We start from the raw sequence: 15,441 nt of genomic DNA, 5'->3' as shown, positions 1-15,441 counted from the left end.
TATATCAGAGGGCATATATGAGTTTTATTCTAGAGCAATGGTTCTCAAACCTCTTGCTTCTGAGACCTTTCTGAGAGGCTATTCCATTCCAAGACCCCTCTTCCCAGACTCCCTTCAAACTTAAGGGAGTTCTCCCTGTGGGACAACTGTGTGAAGCTATGCAGCTGCTGGTTCCCAGCCTCAAGTTGTGCTACAGGTTTAGGGGAAAAGCAAGGAAAGTTCTAACTACTGGAAAAACTTGATCTTTTCCCCCAAGCAGTTTGCCACCACTAAATAACAATGAGTATTTTTGAGTCGTGCATCCTTTAGTTCCTCCTTCAGGGCCACCATTCCTTTTGTTGTATTCTCTTAGCCCTTTAGTAATCTTCAGACCTAATTTTTTTGGAGAATGTTAGTTGTACAAGCAGAAGTAAGATTACACAAATATTTATTGCATGGAATGAGGTACATCTGTATGTTTTTCGTGATACATGTTGTTATAGTCATTCCAATGAGGGAAGAAATTGGTATCCTATGAACTTATAAAGTTTTTAACATGTAATAAAATATTCAAGTTTATTATTATCAATCAAGACCAGGAAGTTTTGTTTCATGTTTTTAAATGTCTTCTTAGGGCATGTTAAAGACATGCACTCTGTCTTACTCAATGCTTTATGAGTTGAAGAATAGGTTCTCCTAAGAAAAAGCATCCATAAGAAGAGGAGGTTTCTGGTCTTTGTCCCAGAGCGTGGCTCATATGTAGAGTCTCTGCCTTCAAAATCCTCCCTGGCTGTGAGTTCCAGCCAGAGCCGGTCTGGACCTTCTATGTATGCTATCAATCAACCTGTAATTGGATGTCAGTGATACAGGAGGATTATTGTTAGGTACCACTGTTAGGGGCACCACCACATTCTCTAGCACAGGGTGAGAGAGGAGAGAATGAGGTTTTAGTTTTATGTATATCAGTTTCAAAGAGCTGATAAACACAACCGCCTTCCGAGAATGTGGTCTGAGACAAATCACCAGAAGGAGCAGTTTTCTGTCAAAGTGACTTTCCAATGTGTTTGTTCTCTTCCTTAGTGAGCCACCTTCTGAAAATGGAACAAACATCTATGGGACTGGTGGCTTTATGCCTTACGGCTTTACAGGAACGTTGGCTGGTGCTGCAACTTGCTTTTATGCCTTTGTGGGATTTGACTGCATTGCAACAACTGGTAAGAGCAGTGTCTTGGCTCACCGTAGAAGATTGAGGGTTCCTTGTCGTGCATAAGTACCCGTGTGTGGCAGCAGAGGGTCCAGGAAAGAGAGAGGGATTTGGGGTAAGAAGGGCAGTAGGCCCAGACCCAGCTGTGACACCTGCTGCCAAGGAAGAGTGCAACTCTCTGACCTTGGTTTCCATGTTGATAAATTTGAGAGAACAATTCCTACTCCTCAAATAGTATGAAGATTACCTAAAATAATGCATATGAAAAATACTTTGCAAGCTGTTGATTACTTTGTAAACGTTAGTCATTATTACCGTCCCTATTCTATCCAGAAGTGCTTCACCTGAGCCATACATGAGGATGACATTCTTAAATGGTCTCTTTGTTAGTGGGAGAAAAAAATATTGTATCAATTCTTTCTTCATTATCTTATACAACAACATAATTATCCCAGAGTCATTCTCTAAGTGCTTCCTCTATTTTTATGTCATGGTATGGCCATACAATTGACCACATTTAGAGTATTCAATTTCATTAGTGCACAAAGTATTCTGTTTTTTACATTGAAATTAGAATTTCATACAAATAGATGAAATAACTTCATCTGAAGACTTCATACTGAGGGGCCGACCAAATGGCATAGGAGTCATTTAATCTCTGTAGCTGAATCATTTTCTAGATGGATTAAGACTGCTATTCTATCTCTAAACACGTAATAGTGCTGGTATGTAATGGGGTTTGTTTGGTTCATTGGTTTTTTTCTTTCCTGGGCATGCAAAACTGACTGGCATGACTTCTCCTCTTCTTCCTCTGGGATTTGGATTTTTATGTAATAAGAAAGTACCTTCAAGAATAGAGGAAATTTCACGTAAAATAGATGGACCAGCTGGGCATGGTCTCATGCCTGTAGTCCCAGTACTTTGGGAGGTTGAGGCAGGTGGATCACTTGAGGCCAGGAATTTGAGACTAGACTGGCCAACATGGTGAAACCCATCTCTACTAAAATATAAAAATTAACCAGATGTTGGTGGCGCACACCTGTAGTCGCAGCTACTCAGGAGGCTGAGGCAGGAGACTTGCTTGAACCTGGAAGGCAGAGGTAGCAGTGAGCCAAGGTCTCGCCACTGCCCTCCAGCCTGAGTGACAGAGCAAGACTCTGCCTCAAAAAAACATAAAATAAAAATAGATGGACCAAGATAAGAAAAGAGAAGGGACAAAAGCAAAGAAGAATTACTCTGGAGAAGAGGAAGAATTTCGCACAGTTTAATTTATTTACCTACTGATGTTTTCCTAAGCATACACATCTTTTGTTTGTATTTCCTTAGGTGAAGAAGTCCGGAATCCCCAGAGAGCTATTCCTATTGGAATTGTGACATCTTTGCTTGTTTGCTTTATGGCCTATTTTGGGGTCTCTGCAGCTTTAACACTTATGATGCCATACTACCTCCTCGACGAAAAAAGCCCCCTCCCTGTAGCATTTGAATATGTGGGATGGGGTCCTGCCAAATATATCGTCGCAGCTGGTTCTCTCTGCGCCTTGTCAACAAGGTACATTGCATCGCCTTCGGGGCAGGGGCAGTTTGGGAGTCTACACAGTGTAGTCAGTGTCTAAAAATTTGCTTTTGTATATTTAAAAAGTATCCTAATAGAAACAAAATGTTATGTAACTGTGTATTTATTGATTATTTTGCTCAGAATTTCCATATAAAAATCTTAAAGGATAAACACTGCCATTAGTTCAGAGTCAGCTTTAAGATAGCAATGGTCCAGGCTTCGGTAGAAATATATATGGCATTGATACCCACACACACACACACACATCTGTTACACATAGTCATGTATGTAGGCATTATGAAACTTCAGAATTCTTGTCCTAAAATGTTTCTTCTTCATTAGTTTTGGTGATACTTGCAGTTCTTTTTTTTTTTTGAGACGGAGTTTCACTCTTGTTGCTTAGGCTGGAGTGCAGTGGTGCAATCTCAGCTCACTGCAACCTCTGCCACCCAGGTTCAAGCGATTCTCCTGCCTCGGCCTCCCAATTAGTTGTATTACAGGTGCCTGCCACCACGCCCAGCTAATTTTGTATTTTCAGTAGAGATGGAGCTGCTCCATGTTGGTCAGGCTGATCTCAAACTCCCGACCTCAGGTGACCCGCCCAACTCAGCCTCCCAAAGGATTACAGGCATGAGCCACTGCACCTGGCTGATATTCGTAGTTCTTCAGACATCTGAGAATATATGCACAGACCTCACATTTGCTGCCTCTGTTCAAGTAATACTGATTCTGTGTGAGTGGACACCATATGCTTTGTCTTTTTTAAATATAATGTGTTTTTTATTGTGAAACATGGAGACTTTTTCCTCTTAGCACCAGTCAGAGTGAAGTTGGTCTGAAAACAGCAATTATCATTCTTAAATTAATGGTGGAAATTCATATAAATATGTGAAGAGATAGGGTTGTTGAATCCCAAGTTTTCAGATTTCCAGTAGCTGCTGGTTTGAATACTTTAGAACTCATTTCCCTGGTTTCCGGAGCAACCCTTATTTTAATTAACATATGATTATGAGTGAGATACTTCGTTCCAGTTTTGTATCATGCCATACAGTAGAAGAGTCTTATAAAGCGAAAATTAATCTTTTTGCCAGATTAGTAATTTTTAACTGAAAATAATGTTGTAAAAGTCTGAAAGCAGAAAAAGAAGCCTTTTAGTGTAATTCACCAGACTAGGTTTATTTTTCCCCCTCAAACTCCCTTTTATTTTCTAGTTAAGACAATATTAAGTAGTGATTAGACACTTTTGGTTTCTCAGCCATCTAATAGTGTTGATGTTTATTTATTTGTTTATTTGTGTATTTATTTATTTGAGACAGGCTCTCGCTCTGTCGAGCCGGCTGAAGTACGGTAGCACAATCATAGTTCACTGAGGGCCAAACTCCTGGTTTCAGGTGATCTCCCCAGCTTAGCCTCCTGAGTAGCTAGGATACAGACTTGTAACACCACACCTGGCTAACTTTTTTTTTTTGTAGTGACAAGGTCTTACTAAGTTGCCCAGGCTGGTCTTGAATGCCTGACTTCAAGCGATCCTCCTGCCTCAGCCTCCCAAAGTGTTAGGGTTACAGATGTGAGCCACCACACCCAGCTTTGAGGTTTATTTTGAATCGCTTTAAGTAATTTCGAAAGTCTGAACTGTGAAGATACCAGGCCACCCTGGCCTTAGAAGGGATGGACAAAGATTCATCTATGGCCAAGCTCAACAGAGCCTTATTAAAGATAAAGAAGGGCCAGACACAGTGTGGTTCACTCTTGTAGTCCCAGCAGTTTGGGACACCAAGGCAGGAGCATCACTTAAGGCAAAGAGTTCAAGACCAGCCTGGGCAATGTAGCAAGACGGGGTCTCTACAAAAAAAAAATCAAGAAATTAGCTGAGCATGGTGACATGCACCTTTAGTCCCAGTCTCAGTTACTTGAGAGACAGGTGGGTGGATTGCTTGAGCCCAGGAGTTTGCAGGCACAGGGAGCTATGATGGCAGTACTGCACTCCAGCCTGGGTAACAGTGTGGCACCCTGTCACAAATAAATAGATAAATAGGATGCATTTTTAAATAAAATATTTTTTTGTTTTCTCTTACACGGTTATTTTTCACCACTAAGTAATGTATGAAATGGTACAGCTGGTAAACAAAAGTAATTCCTCACATCTCAAGCAAAAACTGTCTTACTAAACTTCAGTTGATAACTTTTCATTGTGGCCACCTCTGTATTCTACATTTATGTAAATTGATCTTCTTTGCCTTTTCTATCTTGATTATCTTATGATGTTGGAAATTATTACTAATTTGACCCAAGATCAAGGTGTATGAGAAAAAATACTGGTACAATAAATGCAAAAATATATCATTGTTGATTAAAGGTTGCAATTATTGCTTATGAAATAAAATTACTTAGTCTTTAATTATATAACAAATTAGTAATTTTATTTTCTAAGTTGTTGCTGCTCAAAATGTCTTAAGTTTGGTTTAGTCTTAATTACTTACTTTTAATTTGGGTTCACACAAATTACTTGCAATATTGTTTTTAGTCTGATAATTTTGCTGGGTACTTATCCATAACAGAATAATGAGTAGCACAATGGTAAATACTAGCAAATATCTGTAAATGCCCAATCATAATGCATTTAAAAATAATATGACATAATTATTGAACTGTCACGCTGAATGTTATACAGTTACTTTATTTCAGTTCAGGGATGTAATCTTGCATGAATGTTTGCCATACTGCATGTGTTTGCTTTTTATTCAGTCTTCTTGGATCGATTTTTCCAATGCCTCGTGTAATCTATGCTATGGCGGAGGATGGGTTGCTTTTCAAATGTCTAGCTCAAATCAATTCCAAAACGAAGACACCAATAATTGCTACTTTATCATCGGGTGCGGTGGCAGGTGAGAGAGAGTTGACTTTTCTTACGAAAAGGGGAATCTTTTTCATCAAGGACTCTGCATTAAAAATACAAAGTTAGGTGGTTTTCTGTATTGATTTACATGAAGCTCAGTCACTTTTTTTGTGAATGTTTCCTATTATGAATGTTTTCGTTCTGCATTTTCATGTGACCAGCCTTTACCTGTGTAATAATCCTTAAAATAACTCATGTGTGGATTTTGGATTTTTCTGTTCTAGTCTTCTGGGTTCTATGTTTCCTTTACCCCGAATTCTGTTTGCCATGGCCCGGGATGGCTTACTGTTTAGATTTCTTGCCAGAGTGAGTAAGAGGCAGTCACCAGTTGCTGCCACATTGACTGCAGGGGTCATTTCTGGTAAGCTTTACAGACTGGGCTTCTTGAGCATTGGACTGGAACATTTAATTCGCATGCATGGACTTATAAAGAGGGTCTGCATGCTGTGCATGTAAGTTAAAAAAACAAAATCACTGATAAATTAGTATATGAGCATTGGTATTAACATCTGAAAATCGTGGTGGCAGTGTTATACTGAAGGTCATTCTTAATTGACCCTTCCGGTTTTTTTTTTTTTTACTGTTTTGTTATTTTAATCTTTTGAGCTCTAACAAATAAGCAAAGGGTTGTAATGGCTCTTCGCTAAATATTGTAGATTGCTTTTCTGATGAACTAGCACACAAAATTCTATTATTGATGCATAAACTTTTGATTAAGGAATTCTTGCTTAATTTTTGAAATATTAATTTTAAAATAATGATTCAATTTTTTGGTCTAGGATATATGTTGACTATTGCTAAAGGACCATAGGATTTTTGAAATGCTAAACTTTACCTGTTATTAATAAGAAATGTCCAAGAGAATTTGTGCTTGGCCCTTGTAATCACTGTCCTCAGTATGGTGGGCATCTTTGCTTCTAGGGCCATCACAGCCATCTAACAGTTACAAACGCATACGTCCTCTCAAACTCCACTAGGAATCTATTTTTCCCTTCAACAGTTTTGGTACTTAAAGAATGTTCAGAAAATCCAGATTGCTAGTCTTTTGGCACATCTTAATATCCGTTAAAATACCTTTGGCCAGATTCTTATCCCATGCAGAAATTTTCAATGACGTTCTAGATCCAGAGAATGGCCTTAGAGGTACTGTTACAGAAAACAAAAGGAAGACTTTAGCAAGCTTTATACATAAAATAATGAACAACCTTGGTGCTAGAAATTCAAACCAAAATGACAATTGTGTTGAGACTCTGAATTGTTGGGAAATTAGGTTAGAAAAAGCTAGTGCTTCGTTCTGTATGAAATGGAATTTTTTTCAAGGTCAGAATGTATTTGTTTAAACATTTCACTTTGTAAACATTTTCTTATAAATCTGGCCCTTTCTTAAACATATATTAGCAGGTCAAGTCACTTATTTTCTCAGGCTTGGATTTCTGCCCCCCTAAAATGAAGATTTGCACTAGATGATGTCAAGTCCATTTTATGTTATTTTATTTTATTTTTTGAGATGGAGTTTTGTTCTCGTTGCCCAGGCTGGAGTACAATGGCGCGATCTCGGCTCACTGCAACCTCTGCCTCCCAGGATCAAGCCTCAGCCTCAGCCTTCTGAGTAGCTGGGAATACACGGATGTGCCACCACACCTGGCTAATTTTGTATTTTTAGTAGACCAGGGTTTCTCCATTTTGGCCAGGCTGGTCTCGAACTCATGACCTTAGGTGATCTGCCTGCCTCAGCCTCCCAAAGTGCCGAGATTACAGGCGTGAGCCACTGCACTCGGTACCTATTTTATTTTTAAATAATACATGATATTAAAGGTAGTTTATAATCACTTTTTTGACAAAGAGTCATTTATTTTATGTAACTCATTAGAAATTTTCTTTTTCCAGTAAAATACTTCTCAGTAATGATCCAGAATTTTTAAAAGTTTATTCTCCTCCATTCAGGAAGAATTTAATTTGGTGGCATGTGAAGATATTAAAATTAATAATTAAAAGAAGATAATTAGACCATTTTTTAAATGCTTTAAAATATTTTTGTTATTTTATACTTTGTTTTTAGCTTAGAACAGAGAGCTTGTATAGACAATTGATCATTGTCTCTTGGCTACCTTATTTGGGTATGATTTTTAAACATACCAAAATTGTAATAATCTGATGTATAAATATATGAGCAATGAAGATTTTCTTTTTGTTTTGTTTTGTTTTTTTCCGAGACATAGTCTTCCTCTGTCACCCAGGCTGGAGTATAATGGTACTATCTTGGTTTATTGCAACCTCCACCTCCGGGGTTCAAAGATTCTCCTGCCTCAGGCTTCTGAGTAGCTCTGATTACAGGCACGCGCCACCACACCCATCTAATTGTTGTATTTTTAGTAGAGATGGGGTTTCACCATTTTGGCCAGGCTGGTCTTAACCTCCTGAACTCAGGTGATCTGCCTGCCCTGGCCTCTCAAAGTGCGGGGATTGATTGTGAGTGTGAACTTCCAAGCCCAGCAAGGAATTTTCAAAGTGAGGCATGCAATGTGTTAAAAGAAACAATGTGATCTTGTAGCAGGAACATGGGGCTGTTGGATAAGGGGAACGCTGCCCCTGATGGGTAGTTGTGGCCTTGGTAAGTTAGCCTGTCTCTAAGATGGGGATAATCCTATTAGAAAAACTACTCACAATTGTCAAATCCAGCCATTTTATATAGCTAAACCTAAGTGATTTCCCATCTCACAGGATCATTGACTCAAAGGTAAAATGAGATCACAGAGGTTTCAATCTTGTAGAAGGATCTGAAACACCATATAAATGGAAGGTGATGTCATCCACTTACTGTGACAGGGAAAACTGTAGGCTAAATTCAAGTTAATATTGTCACTATTTTGCTGTTTCAGTGGAGAAAACAGTTGTTTCGTGGAAGTTACTCTTTAAAATATTTTTTTGCCTCTTAATACTTTGGGATTTGGTGTGTAGGCCCAGAAGTTGGTGTCTGAGATCTAGAAAGTCTACCTGGAATGCATGGCTCTAATCATAGTAGCATTTCACCTGTTTCAGAAACATAATTTAATTGAAAATTACTTTATTTTATCAGAATTACTAAAATAATTTTGAGTCAGGCTGGGCACTGTGGCTCACACCTGTAATCCCAGCACTTTGGGAGGTCAAGGCCTCTGGTTCACTTGAGGCCAGTTCAAGACTAGCCTGACCAACATGGTGAAGCCCTGCCTCTACTAAAAGTACAAAAATCAGCCAAGTGTGGTGGCACGTGCCTGTAGTCCCAGCTACTTGGGAGGCTGAGATATGAGAATCGCTTGAACCAGGGAGGTGGAGATTGCAGTAAGCCAAGATTGCACCACTGCACTCCAGCCTGGGTGACAAGTGGATCCTGTCTCAAAAAAAGAAAAACTTGAGTTGTATATAATTCAATGCACTTGGAAAGTAAAGTGGTTATATAATACTTTACTTTCCTTCTGTTTGAATGTTTTTTGTGGTTTTGAAAAACGAGCTAGCCAATGTTTCCTAGCAGTATTTTTCTTCTGAAGCATCAAAGACAGTGTTCTGTCATGTAATGTTTTCACTCTTTGTCAGGCCAAATATTTTTTAGATAATCAAAGTAGAATGTGCCTTGTAGTTGCTAGAGACCTGAGGGCTTTTGAAGTCCTATCAACAGATTATATGGACCCTAAGAACATCTTAACTGTGAGAGATTCATTTTCTATACTCTGCTTGACTTATCATTAGTACCAAAATGAAGTAGCAGTCAGATATCCCTCGCTCAAACGTTAATAACTGTATGGAATTTCCTCCCGGGCCATTTGCTTCATCATTCTTTTCTTTTCCCCCTAGCTTTGATGGCCTTTCTCTTTGACCTGAAGGCGCTTGTGGACATGATGTCCATTGGCACTCTCATGGCGTACTCTCTGGTGGCAGCCTGTGTTCTCATCCTCAGGTGAGTCGCCTGGTGGTTCTGCAGGGTGTACCATGCGTGAGGGGCTCTGGGAGTCGGATATTGAGCCCTCACTCTCCTGGATTCCAGGGAGCCAGCTGTCTCACCAAGGTGAGAGGTCACATCCAACAAAATAGCAATGAAAAGTAGAAGAAGCATATCTGGTCTTTAGCAAAGAATCAAATACAAGTTGACCATTAGTGGATAGGTTGCCTTAATCTGTATGAAAGGCAATTTCTCATAATGTTCAAAGACACTTAAGAGTGCTATGTTTTTTGTTCCATTAATTCAATTGTTAAAATTTTTGTGCTAAAGATTTAATCGGAGGCACACACAGATGTATGTAAAGGATGTTTATGGAAAAAGTAATTTACAATAGAGAAAAAATGAAAACTAACCTGAATATCACTAGGGGAATGGTTAAATAAATGAGGCTACATTTATTCAGTGAACTCTTCTACAGCAAATAAAATGGTATTTAATTTTATGGAGAAATATATCCATTTCAGGACACAAAACTACAGTATATATAGTATCTAAATTTATTTAAATAATAAATTTACATGAAGAAAATCATATATGCCTACATAGACATTATATGCCTGGATGAAATTGCACCAAAGTACTAACAGTGATTAACACTGGGTGGTAGTGTCATGGCTGGTTTTAAATTTCTCCTGTATACTTTCATGTATTTTTTCTCAGTGAGCATATTTCTTTATATGGAAGGAAAATGTTACTTTCAAAAATAAGTAAAGGCTGCCCAGAAGGTGAAGAGGCCATACTGAAAAGCCTGGGGCAGACACTAGGTGGAGAAGCAGGCTTGTTATTAGTCCATTCTCACACTGCTAATAAAGACATACCCAAGACTGGGTGATTTATAAAGGAAAGAAATTTAATTGGCTCACAGTTCTGCAGAGCTGGAGAGGCCTCAGGAAATTTACAATCATGGTGGAAGAGGAAGCAAACACATCCTTCTTCACATGATAGCAGGAAGAAGTGCGGAGCAAAAGCGGGGAAAGCCCCTTAGGGTGTAGTGGTGGGCACCTGTAGTCCCAGCTACTCCAGAGGCTGAGGGAGGAGAATATCTTGAACCCAGGATGGGGAGGTTGCAGTGAGCTGACATCGTGCCACTGCACTCCAGCCTGGGCAACAAGAGTTGAAACTTAATCTCAAAAAAAAAAAAAAAATCCGATCTCTTGAGAACTCACTATCATGAGAACAGCATGAAGGTAACCACTCCCATGATTAAATTACCTCCCACTGGGTCTCTCCCATGGCACATGGGGATTTTGGGAACTACAGTTCAAGGGCAGATTTGGGTTGGGGACACAGCCAAACCATCTCAAGGCTGATGTCTTGATATAAGCTATAGAGGAGGAGGATAAAGTAATAAAGGAAAATGGCATGCACTGGGTGTAGAGGTGGCAGAATGGCCAGATGAGCTTGTCTGGTTATAGCTAGAAGAATCGGTAGAGAAGGATGAGGCCAGGAAGACAGATTGTGATGAGGCCTTTGAATGCCAAACTGGTGAGTGCATTATTTTACAACTGAAATTTACCCAGAGTTCCTGTGCTGTTTTCATGAACCACATTTCCTTTGGACGTAGATAATTTCAGAATAATCATCCTTTTATCATGATCGCCTTACTTTACAACTTCACTTTCTTGTGCCATCTAGTACCTTACTCTGATTAGATGACTACTAGGGGAAATGTGGATATTTTGCTGCAGATACTTTATTGAAAAGGTTTGCCATGTGGCTCAGCATGCTCTGGGGCTGGACTCATAAGTATTGATTTACTCTACACACTATCACTCTGTATGATGTCTTACTTAAGGTTTTAGGTGCTGGTTTCACTTGGGTCAAATGTCTATTTGACAATAAAGACATAGATGTTTGTTTGGGAATAGGTACCAGCCTGGCTTATCTTACGAGCAGCCCAAATGTTCTCCTGAGAAAGATGGTCTGGGATTGTGTCCCAGCGCAGCCTCGAAGAGTGAGTCCCAGGTCACCATGCTGCAAAGACAGGGCTTCAGCGTGCGGACCCTCTTCTGCCCCTCCCCACTGCCGACACAGCAGTCAGCTTCTCTTGTGAGCTTTCTAGTAGGATTCCTGGGTAAGTGTTCTTCTCTGCGTACATTATACAGACCCAGAAGATGTGTGTGGGTGGAGCTGGCATGATGTAGAAGAGCACAGAGGGCCTCACGTTGCCCTAGAATATATTAGCAACCACCCTGAAATTTTTACTGAAAGCATCACCAGCAGTGGAGATCATCTTTATATGACCCGTATACATTTATTGTATCTTGATAATTGAAGAAAAGAGGATGGAATACGTCAAGACAAGAGTGACAGAAGTAGAAACTGGCACATTTGTTAGTGGTTATTTCACTGCTGGGTGAAAGTATCATGCCAGGTACCTCTGCCAGTAACCTGACTGGAACCCGAAGGAATTGTCCAATAATATAGAAAATCCTTGTTTGTTCACTTGCAGTGATGTAATCATTCATATTTTCAGTGACATCTACTGAACATCTCCTGTGTGCCAGGCAGTCCACCGGGCACCTGGGATGCCAAGAGAGGCAATCCTTTTACTGGCTTTTACAGGGCAGGATGATTGGTAACAAGTAGGGAAACACAGACTTCTCAAAGCAAATGGGAGGGTCTTCTAGAGCAGACTTGATGGTCAAAGATGGGGTGATGATGTCATTCTCCAAAACAAGGAGAAAAGATGCAGATGATATATCATTTGTGTACATTAGCAGTCTGTATTAGTCTGTTCTCACACTACTAGTAAAGACATGCCCAAGACTGGGTAAATTATAAAGAAAAAGAGGTTTAATGCACTCACAATTCCATGTGGCTAGGAGGCCACACAATCATGGTGGAAGGTGAAAGGCACATCTTACATGGCAGCAGGCAAGAGAATGATAACCAAGCAAAAGGGAGTTCCCCTTATAAAACCAGCAGATCTTGTGAGTCTTATTCACTACCATGAGAAAAGTATGGGGAAAACTGCATGCCATTCAATTATGTCGCACTGGGTCCCTCCCACAACACATGGAAATTATGGGAGCTACAATTCAAGATGAGATTTGGGTGGGGACACAGCCAACCATATCACAGTCCATGTTTACAATAGCTTAAAATAACCAGACATGCCATTTCCCATTTGAAAAAAAGGTAAGTATCCACCCCTGAGAGCATCCTAGTCTAAGAGTAGCCAATGAGGACACAGCACATGAGCAGATAATGCAAGTCAGTAACACCAAGTAGGGTGGTTGGCTTCTAAGGAGGAGAGAGTAATGAGCAAATGAGCAATGTTTCTTAAATCTGTGCAACTGAACATCTCTCTCCTCAGTGAAGAAGAAAGGGCAAGGTGAAGACTCTTTGTATTTAGCCAAGTAGATGTGTACAGAACTGGATGTTTTGTCAGAATACGCTGTTTGCACCAAACAATCTGGGTGGAGCATGGTGTGCTGACTGTTTTCCACACATCACCCCTGCAGCTTTTCTTGTGTTGGGCCTGAGTATCTTGACCACTTACGGAGTTCACGCCATCTCCAAGCTGGAGGCCTGGAGCCTTGCTCTCCTTGCGCTGTTTCTTGTTCTCAGCATTGCCATCGTTCTCACCATCTGGAGGCAGCCCCAGAATCAGCAAAAAGTAGCCTTCATGGTATGTGTAGTGAGGATTGGAGACCCAAAATATAATATTGTGTTCATTTTCTCTGCATAATTAATTTGGTGAGTTGTTTCTTTTGCTTTTTTTTTTTTTTCTGGAGATGGAGCCCTTCTTTGTCACCCAGCCTGGAGTGCAGTGGAGCAATCTCGGCTCACTGCAACCTTTGCCTTCCAAGTTCAAACAATTCTCCTGCCTCAGCCTCCCCAGTAGCTGGGATTACAGGTACATGCCATCATGATCAGCTAATTTTTGTATTTTTAGTAGAGATGGGATTTCACCATGTTGGCCAGGCTGGTCTCAAACTCCTGTGCTCAAGTAATCCGCCCACCTCCACCTCCAAAAGTACTGGTATTACATGTCTGAGCCACAGTGCCCTGCTTATTTGTGTATTTTTGTGGTGATGGGATTTCGCCATGTTGGCCAGGATGGTCTCAAACTCCTGAGCTCAGGTCATCCACTTGCCTTAGTGAATTGTTTCTTAAAAAAAAAAAAAAAAGAAGAAGAAGAAGAAAAGTGTCTAATGCAGTTAGCCAGTGAATGAGAGTGTCAGACTCCTTCGATGTGTTCCTTTTTATACAGAATTCCTTCTACATTGGCCCTCTTATTGTCTTTTCAAAAACTTGGGAATGTTTCTATCGCAATATTATTATATAATAGTAAACAAATTTCATGTTAAAGAAGCTATACTATGAGAAAGGTAAGGCGAATGTTTTGTTTTTAGAAATTCACTGCCCTCTCATGAGGACTTCATTCCCACCAAACACCCTTCCTCCAGGGCCAGGTATGATGGCTTACACAGGTAATCTCAGCACTCTGAAAGGCCAAGGCAGGAGGATCGCTTGGGGCCAGGAGTTCAAGGGCAGCCTGGGCAACATAGCAAGACCCCATCTCTACAAACAAATTAGCTGTGTGTGGTGGTTCATTTCTGTAGTCCTAGCTAGTCAGGAGGCTGAGACGGGAGGATCACTTGAACCCAGGAGTTCAAGGCTGTAGTGAGCTATCATATTATCACTGTACTCTAGCCTGGGTGACAGAGTGAGACACTCTCTCTAAAAATAAAACTAAATTAAAAACTAAAAAGACAAGCTTCTCCACTGCAAGGTAAACTATCCTGCCCCATTCGAGCTGAGAGTATATACTGGCTTAGGCTTGAAGAGAGCGTCCTGGAAGGATGTACCTGGGATACCATATGTATCTCACATTTCAGAAACATGCCCGTGTGTGTATCTAAATGAAATCGGTAAACCCCCAAAAAAGCTAAATCCTAAAGCCAATATTATTTGGATATGGTGCAGGTGTTCGTGAATCCGATAAACCCCCTGTTGCCTTGAGCTTTAGTAAATGCTCTAAAATTGTGATTCTCCTTTTCCAGTCTCTAGAGCATGGTTTTTACTGTGACTGATGTGGTGTGAAAGTATATTTGCCAAATTAATTGCCACCCTGTTGAAATAACTTGGGGAACATGCTTCAAAATATGAGTATATTCAAAAGGATTGTTTCCCCCCTTAGGTTCCATTCTTACCATTTTTGCCGGCATTCAGCATCCTGGTGAACATTTACTTGATGGTCCAGTTGAGCGCAGACACTTGGATCAGATTCAGCATTTGGATGGCACTTGGTAGGTGCTTTAATGTTGAGCTCTCTTTCCTATTTCATGTGCTGTGATGAGAGAAATGCACTCTCTCCCCCATCCTGGGAATAAAGGGTTTTTTCCCCATTTTTTTCTTTCCCAATTCTTAGGGATGTTTGAGTGCTTTTCCAGATGTTTTCAGATGCCTTTTTTAAATCAGTATCTCCCAATAACCCTCTAGAATCATGTAGGCTCTCTATTTTCTTCAACTTATGGGTGAAAAAAATGAAACCCAGAAAACGTCATTTTACATCAACCCAAAACTCACAACCAATTTTCTAAAATGGAACTAAAACAGCAAAATGCCTACATGTCTGCAGTGATCTTAGGAGGGTACTTAAAACATTGCCTCCTGATCCACACACGGTGTGGCTGTTAATAAACAGTTGCTTTGCACACGGTTCTTTGGACTCTCCTGGTGACAGTGACACATGGAAGGCATGTCCATGTCCCCTTCATTAATACAGGTCGTACTTTGCAAAATACCTGACCTTGACTCTGATAACTCACCACTTGTATTTAGGATATACTTGGAGACTTTAGCCCACATGTCATTTTGTT

The 15,441-nt window shown here is 40.2% G+C and overlaps 1 protein-coding gene across 2 annotated transcripts in view; it reads left to right on the top strand.

The window, feature by feature from the left end:
- The window catches only part of SLC7A2 (solute carrier family 7 member 2), a 71,676-nt gene that overhangs the window by 50,088 nt on the left and 6,147 nt on the right, over nt 1–15,441 (top strand). The window contains exons 5-11 of one of the 2 annotated variants that reach the window (XM_008979229.5): nt 1,060–1,193; nt 2,510–2,732; nt 5,859–5,995; nt 9,466–9,568; nt 11,479–11,684; nt 13,078–13,244; nt 14,760–14,868. In XM_008979229.5, coding sequence (XP_008977477.4) covers nt 1,060–1,193; nt 2,510–2,732; nt 5,859–5,995; nt 9,466–9,568; nt 11,479–11,684; nt 13,078–13,244; nt 14,760–14,868 — 1,079 coding nt within the window. Of the gene's footprint in view, nt 1–1,059; nt 1,194–2,509; nt 2,733–5,483; nt 5,624–5,858; nt 5,996–9,465; nt 9,569–11,478; nt 11,685–13,077; nt 13,245–14,759; nt 14,869–15,441 lie in introns of both variants that reach the window. The other variant, XM_008979227.5, reaches the window with a different exon arrangement.

This window comes from Callithrix jacchus, chromosome 13, assembly GCF_049354715.1.
Source record: "Callithrix jacchus isolate 240 chromosome 13, calJac240_pri, whole genome shotgun sequence".
In the NCBI taxonomy this organism is placed as follows: domain Eukaryota; kingdom Metazoa; phylum Chordata; class Mammalia; order Primates; family Cebidae; genus Callithrix; species Callithrix jacchus.
Note: the sequence above shows the minus strand (reverse complement) of the source record. Positions and strands in the feature narration are given on the sequence as shown.